Source organism: Podarcis cretensis (genome assembly GCF_951804945.1).
Source record: "Podarcis cretensis genome assembly, chromosome: Z".
In the NCBI taxonomy this organism is placed as follows: Eukaryota; Metazoa; Chordata; class Lepidosauria; order Squamata; family Lacertidae; genus Podarcis; species Podarcis cretensis.
The window spans coordinates 28,861,482-28,880,791 of NC_137184.1; the positions used below are offsets into that span (position 1 = coordinate 28,861,482).

Consider the following 19,310-nt stretch of genomic DNA (forward strand, 5'->3'; position numbering starts at 1 on the left):
GCTTCCTAAAACAGAGCTGCTTTCAGATGTCTACCAAAAATTATATAGTTCTTTAACTCTTTGAAATCTGCTGAGGACATTCCACAGGGCAGGTGTGACAACTGAAAGTTTTCCTGTAGTTTCACTTCTCACAGTGAACAGACTGACAGAAGGCCCTTGGAGCTGGAACTCAGTGTCTAGGCTGAATGATGGGGATGGAGATGCTCCTTCAAGGACAGGCAACGGTCGATTTATGCACATCCGATTGGTGCATGATCCCACACGAGTGCACGGTGCCAAACCCAATGTGACCCTAAAATGTCACTAAAAGAGCGGAACAGGGAAAGCAATGGGTTGGGGTAGAACGCTTTACACGGGCCCTGCCAGCATAAGCAGGGCTCCATGCAAAACATGGATTGTCTGTATACAAGGCTGGAGTCCTGAACTACTTTGAGCACACAAAAACCAGTAGAAAATATTACCATGATATGCAGAATTTAAAATAAACCTAAGCTGACTGGCTGCAGGAGCTTCCTGCAGCCAAACAGAAGCCGCGCTTTGGTTTCCAAACATTTTGGAAGTCAAACAGACTTCCAGAACGGATTCCATTTGACTTCCAAGGTACAACTGTATTAGGAACATTTGGCTATTCTCTTCACACAAATTAAAATATGTTGCGTAATCAAATTTTGCATTTTAATGTTATCCCAAATTCTAACATTTATAGCTCTTTAAAATTCATATAAAATGAGGATTCTCATAATTCTCACATGATTATATAATTTAGCAGTGAAGTCTCTTACTATTTATTGTTAATTCACCAAAGAACGAAGGGTGGAATACATAGGTCTCCCATTTTTTCCTTCACAATACCCCTATGAGGAAGCTTAGGGTGAGAGAGTGCTGCTTGCCCAGGTAGGAATTTAAACCAACTAAGTCAGGAATGGAGAACCCTTTTCGGTCTGAGGGCTGCATTTTTTCCTGGGCAACCTTCTGGGGACCACATGCCAGCAGTGGGCAGGTTCACAGGCAAAAGTGGGTGCAGCAATGAATATAAGCTAAATTCTACACACATTCCTCCATATCCTCCATCCAGGCAAGTGAAAGTCATCATCGTTCAAGGCAAAACCACTCAAGGAGGATGTGAAGCAGGGCCTGTGAGGGATGTGGCCTGAGGATAGCCCCAAGAGCCAGACAAAGAGGAATAGAGGGTTGCATTTGGCCCAAAGGCCTGAGGTTCTCAACCCCTGGTCTAAGGCAAACATTCTCTAGCAACTTTGCCACACCAGCTCTCTTGCAGACAAGGGAGGGGACAGGGATAACAGATCAGAACAGCAAGGTTACCAAGTAAATCCTACGGGTAAGCTAAAATTTGAACTACACACTTCACAGCTTACAAACTGCATTAAACCAGATCTTAGCAATTTATATCCCACCTTCCCAATAGTAACAAATGCCCAAAGTAGCTTATAATACCGTGTTCCTTAAAATCCGAAAGCTACTTAAAAAGCTACAGTAAATAAGGAACAGCAGTAAGACCCAGGGCTTATAAATGTTGCAAGTGTGCTGAATCAGTGGGCACATTTGCACAACCAAATCTTAGATTACAGTGGTACCTCGCAAGACGAATGCCTCGAAAGACGAAAAACTCGCAAAACGAAAGAGTTTTTCGTTTTCTGAGTTGCTTCGCAAGACGGATTTCCCTATGGGCTTGCTTCGCAAGACGAAAACGTCTTGCAAGTTTGTTTCCTTTGTCTTGCAAGTTTGTTTCCTTTTTCTTAAAACCGTGCATTCACTTCGAGGAGCAACTCATAGCACGCGGTGTGGTAGCCTTTTTTGAGGTTTTTAAGACTTTGGTGATTTTTGAAGCTTTTCCAAAGTCCGTGCTTCGCAAGACGAAAAAATCGCAAGACGAAAAAACTCGCGGAACAAATTAATTTCGTCTTGCAAGGCACCACTGTAATAGCAAGCAGTGGACAGCTGCTCACAGCCCCTTTCTTGTGCCCAGATGACAAGACCCCATTCTCTGCCTCACTGATGTGGTCCAAAAGAAAGCAGAGCACTACGTTTGGTACCAGCTTGGCTGCAGGAGTTGCCAGAAGGAGGTTATAAGGCGCCATCCAACCATATTTGTGCAGGATTTACTGCTTTTCTTCTCCCAAAGAAGTTTAGGTTCAGATTTTCGTTCTCCTAGATGGGCTATCGTATTTTTCGCCCTATAGGACGCACTTTTTCCCCTCCAAAAATGAAGGGGAAATGTGTGTGCGTCCTATGGGGCGAATGCAGGCTTTCGCTGAAGCCTGGAGAGCGAGAGGGGGCGGCGCGCACCGACCTCTCGCTCTCCAGGCTTCAGGAAGCTATCTGCAAGCCTTGGGAGCCCACGGGAGTTCCCGCCAGGCTCCCACAGCTTGCGGAGAGCTGCCTGCATCCCGAAGCCTGGAGTGCGCTGAGCTTCGGGCAGATATCCGCAAGCCTGGGGAGACCGGCGCAACTTCCCGCCGGGCTCCCTAGGCTTGCGGATAGCAGCCTGTTCTGGGGGATGGGGTCAGGGGAAGCTCGAGCTACCCCAGCCCCAGCCCTGCGCCTGGGGGGAAAATAATTTTTTTCCCTTTATTTCCCCCCCAAAAAAAACTAGGTGCGCCCTATGGGGCAAAAAATACGGTACTTTCCCAGATTGACAAGCCCCATCTGCCCCACACTTCTGTCTACAGCATGTGCAGAAACCACCTTCTTGATCGTTGGACTTACTATTGGTCCCCTCCGCTCAATCCGCCACAGCCTGTCTTTGAATATAAGGGAAGTCTCTAACTCACCAAAGGTTTGAGAGAACCATTGGCTACCCTCACCTGGTTTAGCTAGTCAGTCGAAGCAGTTTCCCAGGTGTAGCCAGTTTTGCATGCTGACAGCTTCTAGGAACCACAGGTGAGAGCTGAGTGCAGGGTGGAGACCAAAGAAGGCAAACTACCCTCCAAGAAGCGCAAAGTGTTCCCCACCAGAGGTACTACTGCACATAAAATCATAATAAAAAACATCAGAGCACTAGCCCTTTCCTTAAAAACAGTGAGTTCCCAAGGATTTCTTTAACTTTTAAAGTTATAATGTAAATTTGTGGCTCATGACAAGAAATTTTTTGAATAAATGCTGCTTGTTAAGTAACACTGCCACAGTGAAACACATTTAAATCAAAGGTTGGGGAAATACTACATAGTAGCACAGTTTTCAAAGAAAGATTTTTATGCAGGTAAAATGATTTCCAGTTGTTAAAAACAACAATAAATCCCCAGAGCACTGAAGCTGACAGATTCCTTACCCAAGGTATTTCTTATATCTTGTTGATTTTTTTTATTGGCATATCTGAACTGACATATTCACAAGGAGAAATAATTTGCAAAAAATCTCATGTTTAAGTCTCTGTTCCTCTTTTTAAAGAACCATCTACACAGATAGAGCACTGATAGCTGAACAAATAAAATTATCTGGCATAGAAATAACTTTTTTGATTTTTCAATATCTGGCCTGAAAAACAATATAAACTTCAAAGGTATAGAATAAAATAACTCAAAGGTATAGAATAAAATTCCAGACATGTATGGAAATCAGATGCCTAAAATGGCATCTAGGGGGAATATTTTTCCATGGCTTTTTTGTGGGGCGCAAAGCGAGGGCTCCAGCTGCCCATGATGCCACTGCTGTTCGTGCTGACCACTGCCTCCCTTGCTTGGCCATGCATGGCCCCCCTGTCAGAGAACAGCTTCTCCGAGATACGGGTGGAGTGCTAGGTAGCAGCGGTGCATCGGCATGTGGCAGCGGTGCAGTGTCCTAAGCACAGCAGGCTCTTGCTGCAACCACAGTGCCAGCACCTGGCATGCCTTTCCGAGGCATCCCTTCCAAAGTCTGCCTGTCCAGCCACAAGGTGTGAGCACTCCAGCCCAATGGTTCCCACCATTTCCTGCAGGTAAAGGGGAGGAAACGTGGGCTAGTTTGTGTGAAAGAGAGAGTGTGTGCACTATACAGTTGCGGCTCTTTGGGCGTTTTTCTAAAAAGAAAGACGGGAAGCCTAGTATGCTCTCTCCGCCCCCGCCCCCCCAGGTTAAGTTAGATCAGGGATAGCCGACATGGTACTTTCCGGACATTTTGGATTAAAAACCATTAGCCCAAGCCATCATGGCTGATGGTTAGGCATCATGGGAATTATAAGTCCAAAACATCTGGAAGTCACCATGTTGACCACCAGTAGATGAGCAGTAGATAATCCTACCCCCAACATTCTAAAAAGGAGGAGAGATGTAGAGTTCTAGTGCCAAAAGAATACCTGTATTCTACTAGTCAATAAGATTGTTTGTCTAGTTAAGTATCACATGTCTATGCACCAGGCATACAAGTTACTCCCCTCAAAGTTCAGTGCTCCCAACTTCACAAACAAGGACTTAAGATGAACCCTGCTGCATCAGGGAAAGTACTGTTCCAACAGGGATTTAGTTGTCCACTATAAGAACAAGAAGTTCTTGGCTATGGCCTGATCTATCATTGCTCTTCTTATCAGGCCAAAGGTCCATCAAGTCCACCACACTGCTTGGTACACTGGTCAACCTGACCCATCTAGGGAGCTCACAAATTGGAGAATGAAGCAAATAATGTGACACACACAGCCAATTCAATCAACTGGTATTCAGAATAATACTGCTTCTGAAGCTCCAAGTTTGTTTCATCTGTGTTGGCTACAAACTATTAATCTATCTGTCAAAAAGTGATCAAAGCCCTTTTAAAGATAATTTAAGATAGTGGCCATAATCATATATTATGACAGGGAATCCCATAAATTAATTATGTAACCTATACAAGTGATCCCTCTTTTTATTATTATTCTTTTGTCCTGATGGAATTGTCATAGATAACTGCCTAGCTGACCAGAGGCAGAATGGGACAGGCAGGAGAATAAAAACCAAATTAACCAAGGTCAGAACAAAAGATAGCTGGGTTCTGGTGGCTCAGTACATTTAATGCAGTGCTGCAAATCAATAGTTACCTTAACCATTTGCAAAGTGAACAACTAAATAGCGCAATTTGTTTTCACCCTTGGTATGAAGCCCTGACGCAGGTGGCGCTGTGGGTTAAAGCCTCAGCGCCTAGGGCTTGCCGATCGAAAGGTCGGCGGTTCGAATCCCTGCGGCGGGGTGCGCTCCCGCTGCTCGGTCCCAGCGCCTGCCAACCTAGCAGTTCGAAAGCACCTCCGGGTGCAAGTAGATAAATAGGGACCGCTTACCAGCGGGAAGGTAAACGGCGTTTCCGTGTGCGACTCTGGCTCGCCAGAGCAGCGATGTCACGCTGGCCACGTGACCCGGAAGTGTCTCCGGACAGCGCTGGCCCCTGGCCTCTTAAGTGAGATGGGCGCACAACCCCAGAGTCTGTCAAGACTGGCCCGTACGGGCAGGGGTACCTTTACCTTTACCTATGAAGCCCTGAAAGGGTAGACCAGAGGCCAATTATCTGTAAATAAAAAGCCACTTGATTCTAGCAAACAGGTATGATTGGACAGACATTTGGAGTCCTGGGTATGTCAAGATAAGGAAGAAACAAAACAATGAAGCTGCTTTGTTTTGTAAAAACAGCTGCCAGTAAAGAGAATGGGGAGAATATTCATGCTTCTTAAACAGGATTTGTGGTTATGCAGTTGGTGGTCCAACCCCTTTAGCAAGAGGGCTACTCTGATTACACTATAGTTCATAAGCAGAACCCAGGGGTCCTACCTTGAATAAAATATTGGGGATCCCAAGTAAGCCTTGCCCCCACATAATCAAATGATGCAGTGCATGGACACCATCTGAATGACAATGCCTATCAATATTTTTTATGGGGTGGCTAGGAATTGGCTCCTATGGCAGAACCCCATCACCACTAATAGCTTTGGGGCAGCATTGCCTCTAGTCTTCTGAGCTAGAGGAAAAGCTGAAAGCATGCAATTTTTACTCAGAGTACACCCACTGAAATTAGAGGACCTAAGTTTGTCAAGTTCATTAATTTTAATAAGTCTACTCTGAGCAGGGCTCACATAGCTGGACTTTACCACTGTCCGGCCTTTCTGGCACTTGTAGCTAATGAATTATATGACATCATTACCATCTAGACTTTTTGCTATAATTTACATATTAAGACACATATTTTATTTGCATTATGAAGGAAATAGTATCAACCTCCCTTACCTGGTGCCTGCAAAAGCAACTGAGACAATGTATGCATGTAAAACATTTTTTACACTGAAAATGTGCTACAAAAATATTTAATCCATGATCCTATCTGCACTTGCTCTGCAGTCTTCCTCCAGAGATACCTTTGGTCTCTTTTCAGGGCAAGTTAATTATTTCAGCCTTGTTTGTCTTCTGCTGGTCTGTGAGAATTATATTTTATCTTGCTGTTTTGATTTTATTTACAAAATTGCCTTTTACTACATATTTTAAATTTAGAACACTACTTGGGGAGGGACTTCAGTCTGAAAAGCAGTTGAGACTTATTAGAACATATCTGCACAGTGCACTGCACATCATATTGTTATTGTGCTTCTTTGCATATATACTCCAGACTACACTAGTAGCAAACTAGTTTAATTCCCAAATGGCAATGGGCTTTATCTAAAGCAAGAGCATCTGCTCCAGTTTAGATAGTTACAAAAAAGTAATAGAAGCTCAGTGAAAAGCATCTGCTTGCCTGCAGAAGGTCTCTTGTTCAATCGTTGCATCTCCAGGCAGGGCTGATAATGTCCCTGTCTGAAATCCTGGAGAGTCACCAACAGTCATTGTAGACAATACTGAGTATGATGGATCAATTGTCTAAGGGTATAAAGCAGCTAACTAGGATCCCAAGTATGAAAATGACTATGCTGATGTTGTGCTTGTTTGTCAAAATAACACTATTTACCCTAAGGCTCAAGGCCAGTTCTGACACTATACTTTGCATCTTCAGAATGGGTCAGGAGTAGTTTGGTAGATGCCTTTTAAGTAGAACTGCAGATTTAGAAGAATCATATCTAGTCAAAAGGCCTGCCAGTGTGCAGGGAATCCCGTACTAGCTTTGTATATAAGTCCACAAAGACAAGCACACAAACACCCCAGAGCAAGGAGACTCAGGTCTGATAATCTACTCATTCAGGCAAATGGTCAACTCCAAGTCTAACACATCTCCAATAAATTATCATCCAGCTTTTTCTCGGTAAGTTTAAAGCACATCTATATATGGACGCAAGAAACTTAATAACTTTATAGGATAGGCAGTTCTCAGTACCTTCGTATTGCAGCTCTCAGGATTACCTGGGCAAGGAAAACAAAAACAAAAACACAACCTTATGGGGTAAAAAAGGTTGTTTAAAAGATATTGCCTCCGTTTAAGGAAAATATAACTTGAAGAGAGTGCCTTAGCTACGGGGGGGACTAGCATGGTTTTTTGCCCCAGGTGAAGCCTCCAGACAAGCACCATTGAGGCTCACTGCCTGTGTGTGTGAATGCAAATGTGCATGGATGTGCCAAACGGGATCTTTGACCTAGGTGAAAAACAGCCTAGTTTCATCCCTCCTTGAACACCTTGAATTGGTCTATTACTATAGTCACATAAATTAAAACTAGGCATGGCTCTGTGAAATTAGAGATCCAACAACTAGATCTGTCAACGTCTAGCAACTCATATTCACAACCATTTTTCTTCCACTATAGAATGTACAAATGTGCTGAGTGCATGATCATTTCTAATTATAACCACCAGTATTGGTTGAGTATATTGTTCACTTGCAGCAATAGAATAGGAGCACTTTTCCTTACAGAAAGATTCTGCCATGTAAAATAGGTGTCACAAGTACTAGTAGCAATTACTATAGTATTTGCTTGTGTAAATATACCAGCCAAGTATTAACAACCATACTCCTATCTAAGTAATATTTCATACCTATAAAGCTTGATCATTGACTCACAATTAAAGGAAGGTTTCCTGAAATGAATGTCAGAAATATTTAAGTACCTTGAAAAGTCAGTGAAGACTTAAGAGAAATTAATTAATCTGATCTCCTTACATTCATTTTATTCCCAGTCATAAGATCAGCAAAAAAAGAAGGAAGAAGAAATGCAACTTCTTGCTTATAAGAAATTACAAATCTTGCCACACAATTCTTTACATGGTTTTCCATCAGTTGTTTTTCATATTCTAATTGTATTGGCTTGTTTCTGTTTTGCCTCTGCTGATTTAATTTTCCTGCTGGCGTTAAAAAGACAGCGGGTCGGGGGAGAGAAGCTTGACCTCAAATGGTGGAAAAATTAAACTGGGCAAGGACAGAAGGGTCCATTCAAACAAACTAAATCATATTCTTCCCTGCTTACATGAGTTTTTCCTCTCATATCTAATTTCAAAAGCCACGCTCAGCAACCTGGAAATATGGAGGTATGTTTATATTACCCCGTGAGATGAAATATGTTGCTAAAGACCAGCGGCCCATCCTTATTAGCTTCCAAAAAAATAAAATATTAGGTATAGGTTAAGAACTAAGGATGAGGAACCCATATCACCCCAGGTGTTGCTAGAATAAAACTCCCATTATTCCTGATCACTGGCCATGCTAGTGGACCGTTCCCCATACATAAACTAAGGGATGGAATTAGCCCCAGTGAGCAGCTTCAGATCATCATTTATAATATATTACAATCTGAAGTGAAGTACCCACTAAACAGTTGAACATCCCAGTGGCCAATATCAGGGGTCCTCAAAATATCATAGGTAGACAGTGGTCAATGAGATTCATTCAGCTAGTCCACAATATGGCCACATTAAATATGCATATTTTATTGCTTCCTTTTCCTGATATTTTATTGTATTACAACATGAATTCTATGGAATGTAAATTATAATAAAATACAATCTATAAGAAACAAAAAAGCAATAAAAAATAACATCATACAGCATCTAGCACAGTGCATTAGTACAAGGCTAAAAGGGAAAGGAGCAAAATTTTCAGAACTTGTATTCTGCAAAAAAACAAACCTATGGAATCAAGGTGGACAGAAAACACATCAGTAGTGTTTAGATCAGAGGTGTAACAATAGTCTTCCTTTCCTCAGGCGCCTCTAAATTAAACAGGAGTACCAGACATAAGAGATAGGAGTTTATAATTCAAAAAAGTAGTGAGCAATTACACTAACTGCTACAGTACCAGCAGAAGCAACCATACAATGTTGACTTTAACATCATATTCCATATAATGATTGCCACACACAGCAACTGGCATACTCCAGCATTTGATGACATAGCCCATTTTAGAATCAAACCCAGAAATGTATTCTAAAAATATGTAATATTTTATACTCGGTAAATCAGTTCGCACTAATACACTTCTCACAACTCATAACTTGATGTGCCACATTATCATCTCACCAGAACAAATTGTAAAAACGAAATGAATCCAAGGATTGCTCAAGGATTGCCTTCCAATAAACTTTCAGCCCTTCTCCCTATTTACATTCCCCTTTTGGTCAGCAAGAATTACAATTCCTTTATTTCTCAAGCAAATATGAATGTTTCCTATGTTTAAAGCAATGTACTTCCATACTGATCTTCACCATTCATAAGCAAAACTTAACATATAATGACTCACTCTATAATTTGTTTACATTTTACATTTTGATCTAAAGTGTAAAATAAATATCTATCAGCAAATGCTCTGTTTCCACATAATATGGCTATGAAGTGAGTGTAGTATTTTTCTTTCAAATGCTGCAAAAAAAAAAAAAAAACACCCTTCTGTTCAGTTCCTATCTTTAAAGCTGCAACCAATCAGCAGGCAACTCTCATTTGCAAACACGGAACTCCAGCTTGGTAGGTGCAGAATCATTGGCCTGAGCTTTGTACGTGCCCTCAGATAACCCTCCCCGTTCCCCGATTCACACAAAAAATAAACCAGGAACCCCTTCCCAAGTGACTAATATTAACATTACTTTTCCTTTCTCCCTCGGCTGGAGTAGAAAAGAAGGAGAAAGGCAGTAACTCTGCCATATCTTCCATAGCTGAAGCAACCCCGACCCCACCTGCAAGTTTAAAAGCCAGCCTTCACTCACCAAATCCTCAAAACTTCTTCGATGCTCTTTGCCTTGCCAATCCAGGCGCTTTGGGATCAACTGAGTGGGGCGGGGGAGGAGGTGCAAGGAAGAGATACAGGTCTTGCAATTAAAAGCGTGTGCGAAATGGAGAAAACAAATGATTCCCTTATCTCCCAACAACTCCCCCACTGATTCTTACAGCTGCATGCCATGTCACTTACACTCACCAGATGGGTGTAAAGAAAAAAACTTCTGAAGATAAAGGAAAATAGGTTTACATGTAAAAGCTGTCCTACTTAGAGTGGGAGAGAGCCCTTTACATTTCATGCAGCTTCTCCTTTGTTGGCCTCGAACAGTTCTTCAGAAAAGAAAGCCTGTCTGGCCGTTCCACAAAGCCTCTACTAGCTCCTTGACCAAAATATACCCAGTCTCTCACTCATTTGCCACCCCAGGGCATCCCACAAGCAAGCACTACAGGGGGAAATAATGCTCCTTTCCTGAGCAGATAAAAACTGCATGTCCTGTGTTGTCACATTTGGGGTGGGGTGGGGGAAGGGTGGAGGAAGAAACCAGGACTGATAGTAGCAACACCTCCCTCTTTCTTTCTTTATCTTTTTAAGAGCCAAATGAAAGGTCACCAAAAGCAAGCACGGTTTCTTTAAATTGAGAAAGCTGCTCGGTGAATAAATATAATTTTAAAACAAAATAAGAGGGGGTGGAGACGGAGGCTTCGTTGCAAAGGTGTGCAATTAATACCTATCCCAACAAGTTCTTCACGGATAGCAAGATTTGTGGGAAGGGGTTACGAACCAGGAGGGCATTTGCACGGCTACTGAAGCGAGGATTGGGGTCAAGGGCTGAAGAGGAGACATATATTAATTCGGCATTAATCAATCCCTCACACATACCCCCCCAAAAAAAACCCACTCAGACCACATGCTGGGACATTACCTGGTGTTCTTCCAGCTCCTCCACCAGCACCTGAGGAAAAAGACATACAGATACACACACAAAGAGCGTGAGGGGAGGCAATAGAGGTCCCTTCCCCACAACCCCGACTAAAAAAAAAAAAAACCCCAGCTCTATTCTAGAACAAGACCGCCGCCGCCCCCCGACCGATCACCACCACCACAACCACGCTAGCTTTTGCCCACAAACCCTTCACACCTGGGCAGATTGCTTGCACGGTCCGGACTGGAGAAAGCGGGCGATTAGGTAGTACAGCTCTGAGGAGGAGGAGAAGAAGAAGAAGCCAGGTTAAAGCAGGGCGAGGGAAGCCCAAGGAGGCAGCCTCCGCCTCAGCCCCCGCGGCACCCGAGACTCACCGGCTTCCAGCTGAGTCGGGGCGGCCGCCGCCATCCCTCCTCTTTCCTCAGAAGAAGGCCCGTCAGGAAGGAGCACCGGGGGAGAAGGGAAAGGCGCCGGGGGCGCCGCCGTCGCTGCCGCTGTTGGGGATGGTCCCTGTCCCAGGAAAGGGCGGGCGAGCTGCCTGCCTGAGGAGCGGCTCCTGTTACGACCGCCCGGAACAGCCCCAGCGGCAGGGTATATATGCTGCCGCTGCCGCACGCCGCCTCATTAGCGCCTCGCCGGCTCCATGTAGCCCCCGCCGCGGAGGAGGGACCGAGCCCGTGCCGGCCCTCAGACTGGCTGCTCGCCTGAAGGGGAATGGAGGAGGACGGAGAGAGGGGAGAGACAGCGGCGGCTCCGTAATTACGGGGGGGGGGGGGGGAGGGAGAGAGAGAGAGAGAGAAGGGAAGCAGGCAGGAAGGCTGTTCAGTAGCCGAGGGAGCCTCCGGCCGCATGGGGGCGGTGGTACGGGGTGGCCTGTGGGAGGCGGCCGAGGCGGCGGTCGGAAGAGGCAGGGAAGGCGGAAAAGGGGAAGGGGGCTTGGGCCTAGCGGAGCCTGAGGCCTGCACACCCCGAGGGCCTTGGGCTGTCCCCCCGATTCCGCCCCTCGGCTTCTGCGGCTTGATCTTTGCCCCAGATTGGGAAGAGGTGGCCATGGTCGTCGGCTGTCAGTTTCAGAAATGTCGGCTGCTCGCTTGCTGCGTTTCATTTGTTGATTTTATCCATATGCAAAATAAAATAAAATATTATTATTTAAAACCCCATCCATTGTTGTTGTTGCTTTCAGGAGTGTAGGGGTGCGTTTCCGAGCTCCCGATCCTCCTGCCCCACAATTATCCTCACGCAGCAGCCTCTTGAGGTAGGTTAGGCTGAAAGAAAGCCTCCCTAGCCCAGTGAGCGTCGTGGTGGAATGGGGGGATTTGAACTTGGACCTCCCCCTCCCAAATTCGGTCTTGGCAGGGCATGTATGGAGATGCGGCGATCACTTGTCAGAGCTGTCAACATTTCGTGCAAGGGAGTTCAAAAAGCACACATTATTATTAACACACTAAGTGTAAAGGTAAAAGGACCCATGGATGGTTCAGTCCAGTCAAAGGTGACGGGTTGCAGTGCTCATCTCGCTTTCAGGCTGACGGAGCTGCCATTTGTCCACAGACAGCTTTCTGGGTCATGTGGCCAGCATGACTAAACCGCTTCTGGCACAACAGAACACCATGACAGAAACCAGAGCGCATGGAAACACTGCTTACCTTCCCGCTACAGTGGTACCTATCTACTTGCATTGGCATGCTTTCAAACTGCTAGTGGCAGGAGCTGGGACAGAGCAATGGGAGCTCACCCCGTCGCGGGGATTCGAACTGCCAGCGTGCCAGTCAGCAAGCCCAAGAGGCTCAGTGGTTTAGACCACAGTGCCAACACACTACAGTCATACCTCGGGTTACAGACTCTTCAGGTTGTGTTTTTTCGGGTTACGAACGCACCAAAACCCGGATGTACCGGAACGGGTTACTTCTGGGCTCGACGGTCGCGCATGCGGAGAAGCACTAAATCGCAACCCGCACATGCACAGACGCAGCGCTGCAGGTTGCGAACGTGCCTCCCACACGGATCACGTTCACAGCCCGAGCATCCACTGTATGTTGTTGGCATCCACCTATCTTTAGAGACAATGGGAGTGAAATCAAACTTGTGTTAGTTGCAGTGAAGCAACCTTTTCAGGGCGCAAGCCTGGGCAGTGTGTGTGGAAGTCCTGAGCTGCCCAGATAATAATAATAATAATTTATTATTTGTACCCCGCCCATCTGGCTGGGTTTCCCCAGCCGCTCGGGGCGGCTTCCATAGAAACCAAAAATACACTAAAATATCACAGATTAAAAACTTCCCTGAACAGGGCTGCTTTAAGATGTCTTCTGAATGTCAGGTAGTTATTTATCGTTTTGACATCTGACGGGAGGGCGTTCCACAGGGCAGGCGCCACTACCAAGAAGGCCCTCTGCCTGGTTCCCTGTAGCTTTGCTTCTCGCAATGAGGGTACTGCCAAAAGGCCCTCGGCGCTGGACCTCAGCATCCGGGCAGAACGATGGGGGTGGAGACGCTCCTTCAGGTATACTGGGCCGAGGCCGTTTAGGGCTTTAAAGGTCAACACCAGCACTTTGAATTGTGCTCGGAAACGTACTGGGAGCAAGTGTAGGTCTTTCAAGACCGGTAGAGCGCATTGCAGTAGTCCAAACGGGAGATAACTAGAGCATGCACCACTCTGGCGAGACAGCCCGTGGGCAGGTAGGGTCTCAGCCTGCGTACCAGGTGGAGTTGGTAGACAGCTGCCCTGGATACAGAATTGACCTGCGCCTCCATGGACAGCTGTGAGTCCAAAATGACTCCCAGGCTGCAAACCTGGTCCTTCAGGGGCACAGTTACCCTATTCAGGACCAGGGAGTCCTCCACACCAGCCCGCCCCCTGCCCCCCAAAAACAGTACTTCTGTCTTGTCCGGATTCAACTTCAATCCATTAGCCGCCATTCATCCTCCAACCGCCTCCAAGCACTCACACAGGACCTTCACCGCCTTTACTGGTTCTGATTTGAAAGAGAATTAGAGCTGGGTATCATCTGCATATTGATGGACACCCAGTCCAAACCCCCTGATGATCTCTCCCAGCGGCTTCATATAGATGTTAAAAAGCATGCGGGAGAGGACAGAACCCTGAGGCACCCCACAAGTGAGGGCCCAGGGGTCTGAACACTCATTCCCCCCCACCACCACTTTCTGAACACGGCCCAGGAGGAAGGAGCGAAACCACTGTATAACAGTGCCCCTAGCTCCCAGCCCCTCTAGACGATCCAGAAGGATGTTATGGTCGATTGTATCAAAGACCGCTGAGAGATCCAGCAGAACTAGGAAACAACTCTCACCTTTGTCCCTAGCTTGCCGGAGATCATCAATCAGCGCAACCAAGGCAGTTTCAGTCCCATGATGAGGCCTGAATCCTGAATGGAAGGGATCCAAATGGTCCGCATCCTCCTGGCGTGCCTGGAGTTGTTCAGCAACCACACGCTCAATCACCTTGCCTAAGAATGGAAGATTTGAGACTGGGCGATAGTTGGCCATACTGGCCGGGTCTAAAGATAGTTTTTTAAGAAGCAGTTTAATGACCGCCTCTTTCAGCGGATCTGGGAATGTCCATCGCCCAGCCCTTCCCGGCTTGCTTTTATTAGCCAGGATGGGCAAGGATCAAGGAGACAGGTGGTTGGTTTCACGCGTCCAAGCAGCCTGTCCACATCCTCGGGGATAACGGATTGAAATTGATTCCATGCAACTTGACCAGACAGAGCTCTAGCACTCTCCCGCCCCAGCCCTGCTCCCATGGTGATATCTAGCTCCTTCCAAATATGAGTGATTTTATCTGCAAAAAACTTTGCAAAATCATTGCAGGAGATCTTGGGGTCTTTACAAGGCCCCGGTGGTAAAGGTGGTTCCGTTAAATTGCGAACCACCTGAAAGAGTCTCCTTCTACTATTTTCTGCAGATGCAATAGAGGCAGTGAAGAAAGTCTTCTTCGCCGTCGCTATCGCCACTTGGTAGGCTCGACGTTGAGCTCTAACCTGTGTCCGGTCAGATTCGGAGTGAGTTTTCTGCCACCGACGCTCTAGCCGTCTCAGCGATTGTTTCATCGCCCTCAGCTCCAAAGAAAACCACGGGGCTGTCCGGGCTCCATGCAATCGGAGAGGGCGCTTCGGAGCCAGACAGTCGATAGCCCTGGTTAACTCTGCATTCCAGCGGGCCACCAGGGAATCAGCTGAAAGGCCATCAACATGGGATAAAGCATCCCCTACCACTCTCTGGAAACCATTTGGATCCATTAAGTGGCGGGGGCGGACCATCCGAATTGGTCCCACCTCCCTGCAGAGGGGAAGGGTCGCAGAGAAGTCCAGTTGCACCAGGAAGTGATCTGACCATTGCACTTCTTTTGTTTCACTTTTACTTAGTGTCAGATCACCCACGTCACTAGAGGTGAACACCAGGTCTAAGGCATGTCCATGACTATGAGTTGGGCCAAACTTATTCAGGGACAGCCCCACGGAGGCCATGCTTTCCACGAAGTCCCGAGCAGCCCCTTGTAAGGTTGTGTCAGCATGGATGTTAAAATCCCCTAGGACAACCAAACTAGGTGTCTCCAGGAGAAAATCCGTGACGACCTGAAGCAGCTGGGACAGGGAATCCTTGGTGCAGCGGGGAGGTCGGTACATCAAAAGGAAACCTGTACTGCCCCTATTGCCCAACTTCCAGAACATGCACTCAGAAAACTGGATCTTCCCAGTAGGACGCCCGGTGCAAGCTAGTGACTTCCTAAAAATCACTGCAACCCCCCTCTCCGCCCACATGACCTGGGTTGCTGTACGTAAGAGAAACCTGGTGGGCAAGCAGCGGCAAGGACAGGCCCATCTGCTTCCTCCAACCAGGTCTCTGTCACACATGCCAGGTCAAATCCTCCATCCACAATCAGGTCGTGGATGGCAGTGGTTTTATTCATCATTGACCTGGCATTACACAGCAACACCTTCAGGTCATGTAGGTTTCCCCTGTTGATTCCAGTATCCATCTGGTCAAGGCCAGACCCGGAGGCAGGGATAGTCTTCAAACGACGACTAAACCTGCCTCCTCGGTAATGACATGGTCTGGTCTTAGCGTAACTCCGCCTCCTGCCCATGATCACCGAGATCAGATGTCCCAGTGCTTCCCCCCCTGTGGAACTCATCCCAGCAATCGTTTTGGCTGGGGCCCCACTCCCAGGCAGCCCTGATCCCGCCCCTTAAAACAAAACACAAACTATACAGAACCAATAAAACAACAACAACAAAAAAGGAACAGAACAATTATACTAAAATTAATCCCCAACCAAATATCCATCCCACCCACCCACCCCCAATAAAGGAAAAAAGGAAAGAAATAAATAAAAATTTAAATTGCCACCGACTGCTTGAGGACATTTTAAAGCACATTAACCACCTGGAACAGGGAAGCAATGGCAGAACACTTCCCACAATTCCCCAAAAGTTTGTTCCAAATAAGGGCCTGGGCCAGCTGGAAAAGGCCCTGGAAGGGAGCAGGCCCTGCAGTCCTCACCCAGCCGATGGTCCCAGATGACAAGACGCACACCCTCGGCCTCGCTAATGTGGTTCAAAGGAAAGACCGGTATGTTTGGCACCAGTTTGGCTGCAGGAGCCTTAGGAACTCCACGCATGTGTAGGGCTTACTCCTTAGCCTTTTCTCCCAAAGATGTCCCACGAGGCAGCAGAGGTTTAGGATCAGAGTTTTCCTTCTCCAAGATGCATGGGCGTAGCCAGGATTTTTGTTAGGGGGCATAACCTCAGATTTGTAATGATTTGTATTTATTGATTTGGGGAGCGCAGCTCCCCGCCCCCCGCCCCCCCTATGCCCATGCCTAGATGGGCTACCTTCCCAGGTTGACAGGCCCCACCCGTCACTCACTTGCCACTACAGCACATGTAGAAACCACCTTGTTGACAGTCCACTCAATCCATCAGAGCCTGTCTTCGCATGCAGGGGAAGTCCTTAAACTAGGGTTTGAGAGCTATTGGCTACCCTCACCTGCCTTTGCCAGCCAGTCAAAGCAGTTTCATGGGGTGTAGTCACTGTTGCATGCTGACAGCATCTAGGAGCCACAGGTGAAAGCTGAGTACACATTGGGGGCCAAATGTGGGCAAACTACCCAAGAAGGAACACAATGTGTCCCCACCAAAGGTACCAACCCACCCCATACACCCCCTTTTACACTACAGGCATTGCATTATTGAGATATGAGTGGGCTTTATTTTGGGAAATACTGGTTTCTGTGTGTGCATTGGGTTTGTTTGTATGTGTGTCTGCTGATGCACAAATAAATGATATGACTAACATTGGGTAGGCAGTTAGACCCCTCGCTTAAGAAATGTTCTAATTTCAAGCAGAAGGATGGTTTTGTTGCGTTTTGAGGGGTCTGTTATAAATATTCAGAGAACACGCCTGTTTCTTCATGGCAAAAATTCTGAAGCAGGGTTTCTTAGCTTTCCGTTTCCAGAAATATTTTTAGTGTAGTAGTTGCTTTTATATTAGTTTAAGAGCAAAACGAGGATTAGAGGTGCTGCCTTGATTGAAGTATAGTCTTGCAAATTGGGGGGGGGGCATGGGCATAGCAGGGATTTTTGTTAGTGGGGCAGGCTTTTGTTGGGGAGCAGAACCTCAAATTTGTATTGATTTTTATTGATATTGATTGATTTGTGGGGCAGCTGCCCCTTCTTGGTTATGCCCATGGGGTGGGGTGTTAGTCTGAATACCTGGGCACTCCTAATTCCTGGATCAGCCAGGCCAGCCTGATAATCACCTGGGAGATCAGCCAGTAATAAAGACAAGGGGAAGATAAGGGGCCATTAAGAAAAACAAATGGGAGGGGTCCATCCCTCAACCCAGAGTTCATTTGGAAGACAAAAGAGAATTTTGAAGTAGAGTTTTAAGCATTGCGCCTGGAATTTTTGCATGATGTGAGCTGAGTAGGGGGGTTGGGCTGAGAGGTAAAGTGGGAGTCTGTAATACACAAGTTGGAGAAGGAGAGTCAGAGCCATGGCTGAGGTCAGTTTGAAGCCAAGGTTGCAGCTATGGGAGAAGCAGGACCTTCTTATTTGTTCTTTGCTTCTAATTTTCCCCACCCATTCCTTTATTTTGAATATTTTCTTCTTTCGCTTCTTTTTAACTTTCCTTCTTTAAATTTGAAAACTTCCAGCAAATTTCCAGCAAAAATATGACGTTCTGATTCATGTCAAATATGGCAGCATCCACTTTGCTCCTCAGGGTGCCACCCCCATTTTTTTTGTCCACTGTTGAAAGGTAGACACTACTTCTCTACCTGGTGGCACATCAAAATATGCACCATCCCATCAAGTTAACAGCTGAATATTTTTCATTTGCAAAGTAACAACAAAGCTGATTTGTGGTGAATGTGGAATAGTAGGAAAGGAGGTATCAAGAAATACCTAAAGGAGAAGGAAGTGGGTTTAGAAAGAAGGAAGTTAAAGTAAGGGAGTATTCATTCAAAGGATTACATTTTTTTATATATAACCCCCCCCCCCCCAATTCCTTCTCATAATCTAGAATATTTCTTCAGTTGGTTTGCCACATACTTCCTGTGAAAGGTGATCATACTGTATTGCTAAATATGTCAGACCCTTCAAGGGTCCCTGTTTTCCAGGGACGTCCCTGATTTAGAGAAGCTGTCCTAGTTTCTGATTTGATCCTGGAATGTCCCGCTTCTCCTTAGGATGTCTGTACTGTATTATCATTGGAGAAATGTTGGAGGGTATGATAGATGTCCCTCTTTTCAAGAGAGAAATGTTGGAGGGTATGGAGTTATCCAACCCCCGAGCTGCCTGAAGGCACTCTTGTATAGTTTTTTAATGTTTGATGTTTTATTATGTTTTTAAATGTGTTGGAAGCTGCCCAGATTGATGGGGCAATCCAATAAGATATGTGGGGTATACATAGTAGAAATATTATGGAACGGGGCGTCCCTATTTTCATCAGAGAAATGTTGGAAGGCATGTTATGACTATTATTTCTCCCTTTTTCATGCTTCATACACTAACAAATTAGCTAGTATCTGTTATTATGTTGGTTTTTCATTATATTTCCAGTTTACTTATAGCATTGTTCTGATTATTAAGGTTTCATGTAAAATCCCCCCCCCCCCACACACACATAAATCTTGGGACCAATAATACAGAAGTGCTGTGAAGCAGTTGTTTCTGAAGAAGACGCTAATAGCAATTTGCTTATTCTAAGACATTCAGTAATTTCAAAATATCAGCCATATCCCCAGCAGCTACGTTTGATGCTCTAGCTCAGGCATGCCCAACAGGTAGATCG

The 19,310-nt window shown here is 46.0% G+C and overlaps 1 protein-coding gene across 1 annotated transcript in view; it reads right to left on the minus strand.

Moving 5' to 3' along the window:
* BRWD3 (bromodomain and WD repeat domain containing 3) overlaps positions 1-12,147 on the minus strand; it is an 80,607-nt gene extending 68,460 nt beyond the window's left edge. Inside the window, exons 1-4 of the mRNA XM_079961591.1 lie at positions 11,372-12,147; positions 11,214-11,272; positions 10,998-11,027; positions 10,065-10,124 (exon numbers count right to left, since the gene is read on the minus strand). Coding sequence (XP_079817717.1) covers positions 10,065-10,124; positions 10,998-11,027; positions 11,214-11,272; positions 11,372-11,405 — 183 coding nt within the window. The 5' untranslated portion in view covers positions 11,406-12,147. The remainder of the gene's footprint in view (positions 1-10,064; positions 10,125-10,997; positions 11,028-11,213; positions 11,273-11,371) is intronic.
* Positions 12,148-19,310: the final 7,163 nt, after the last annotated feature.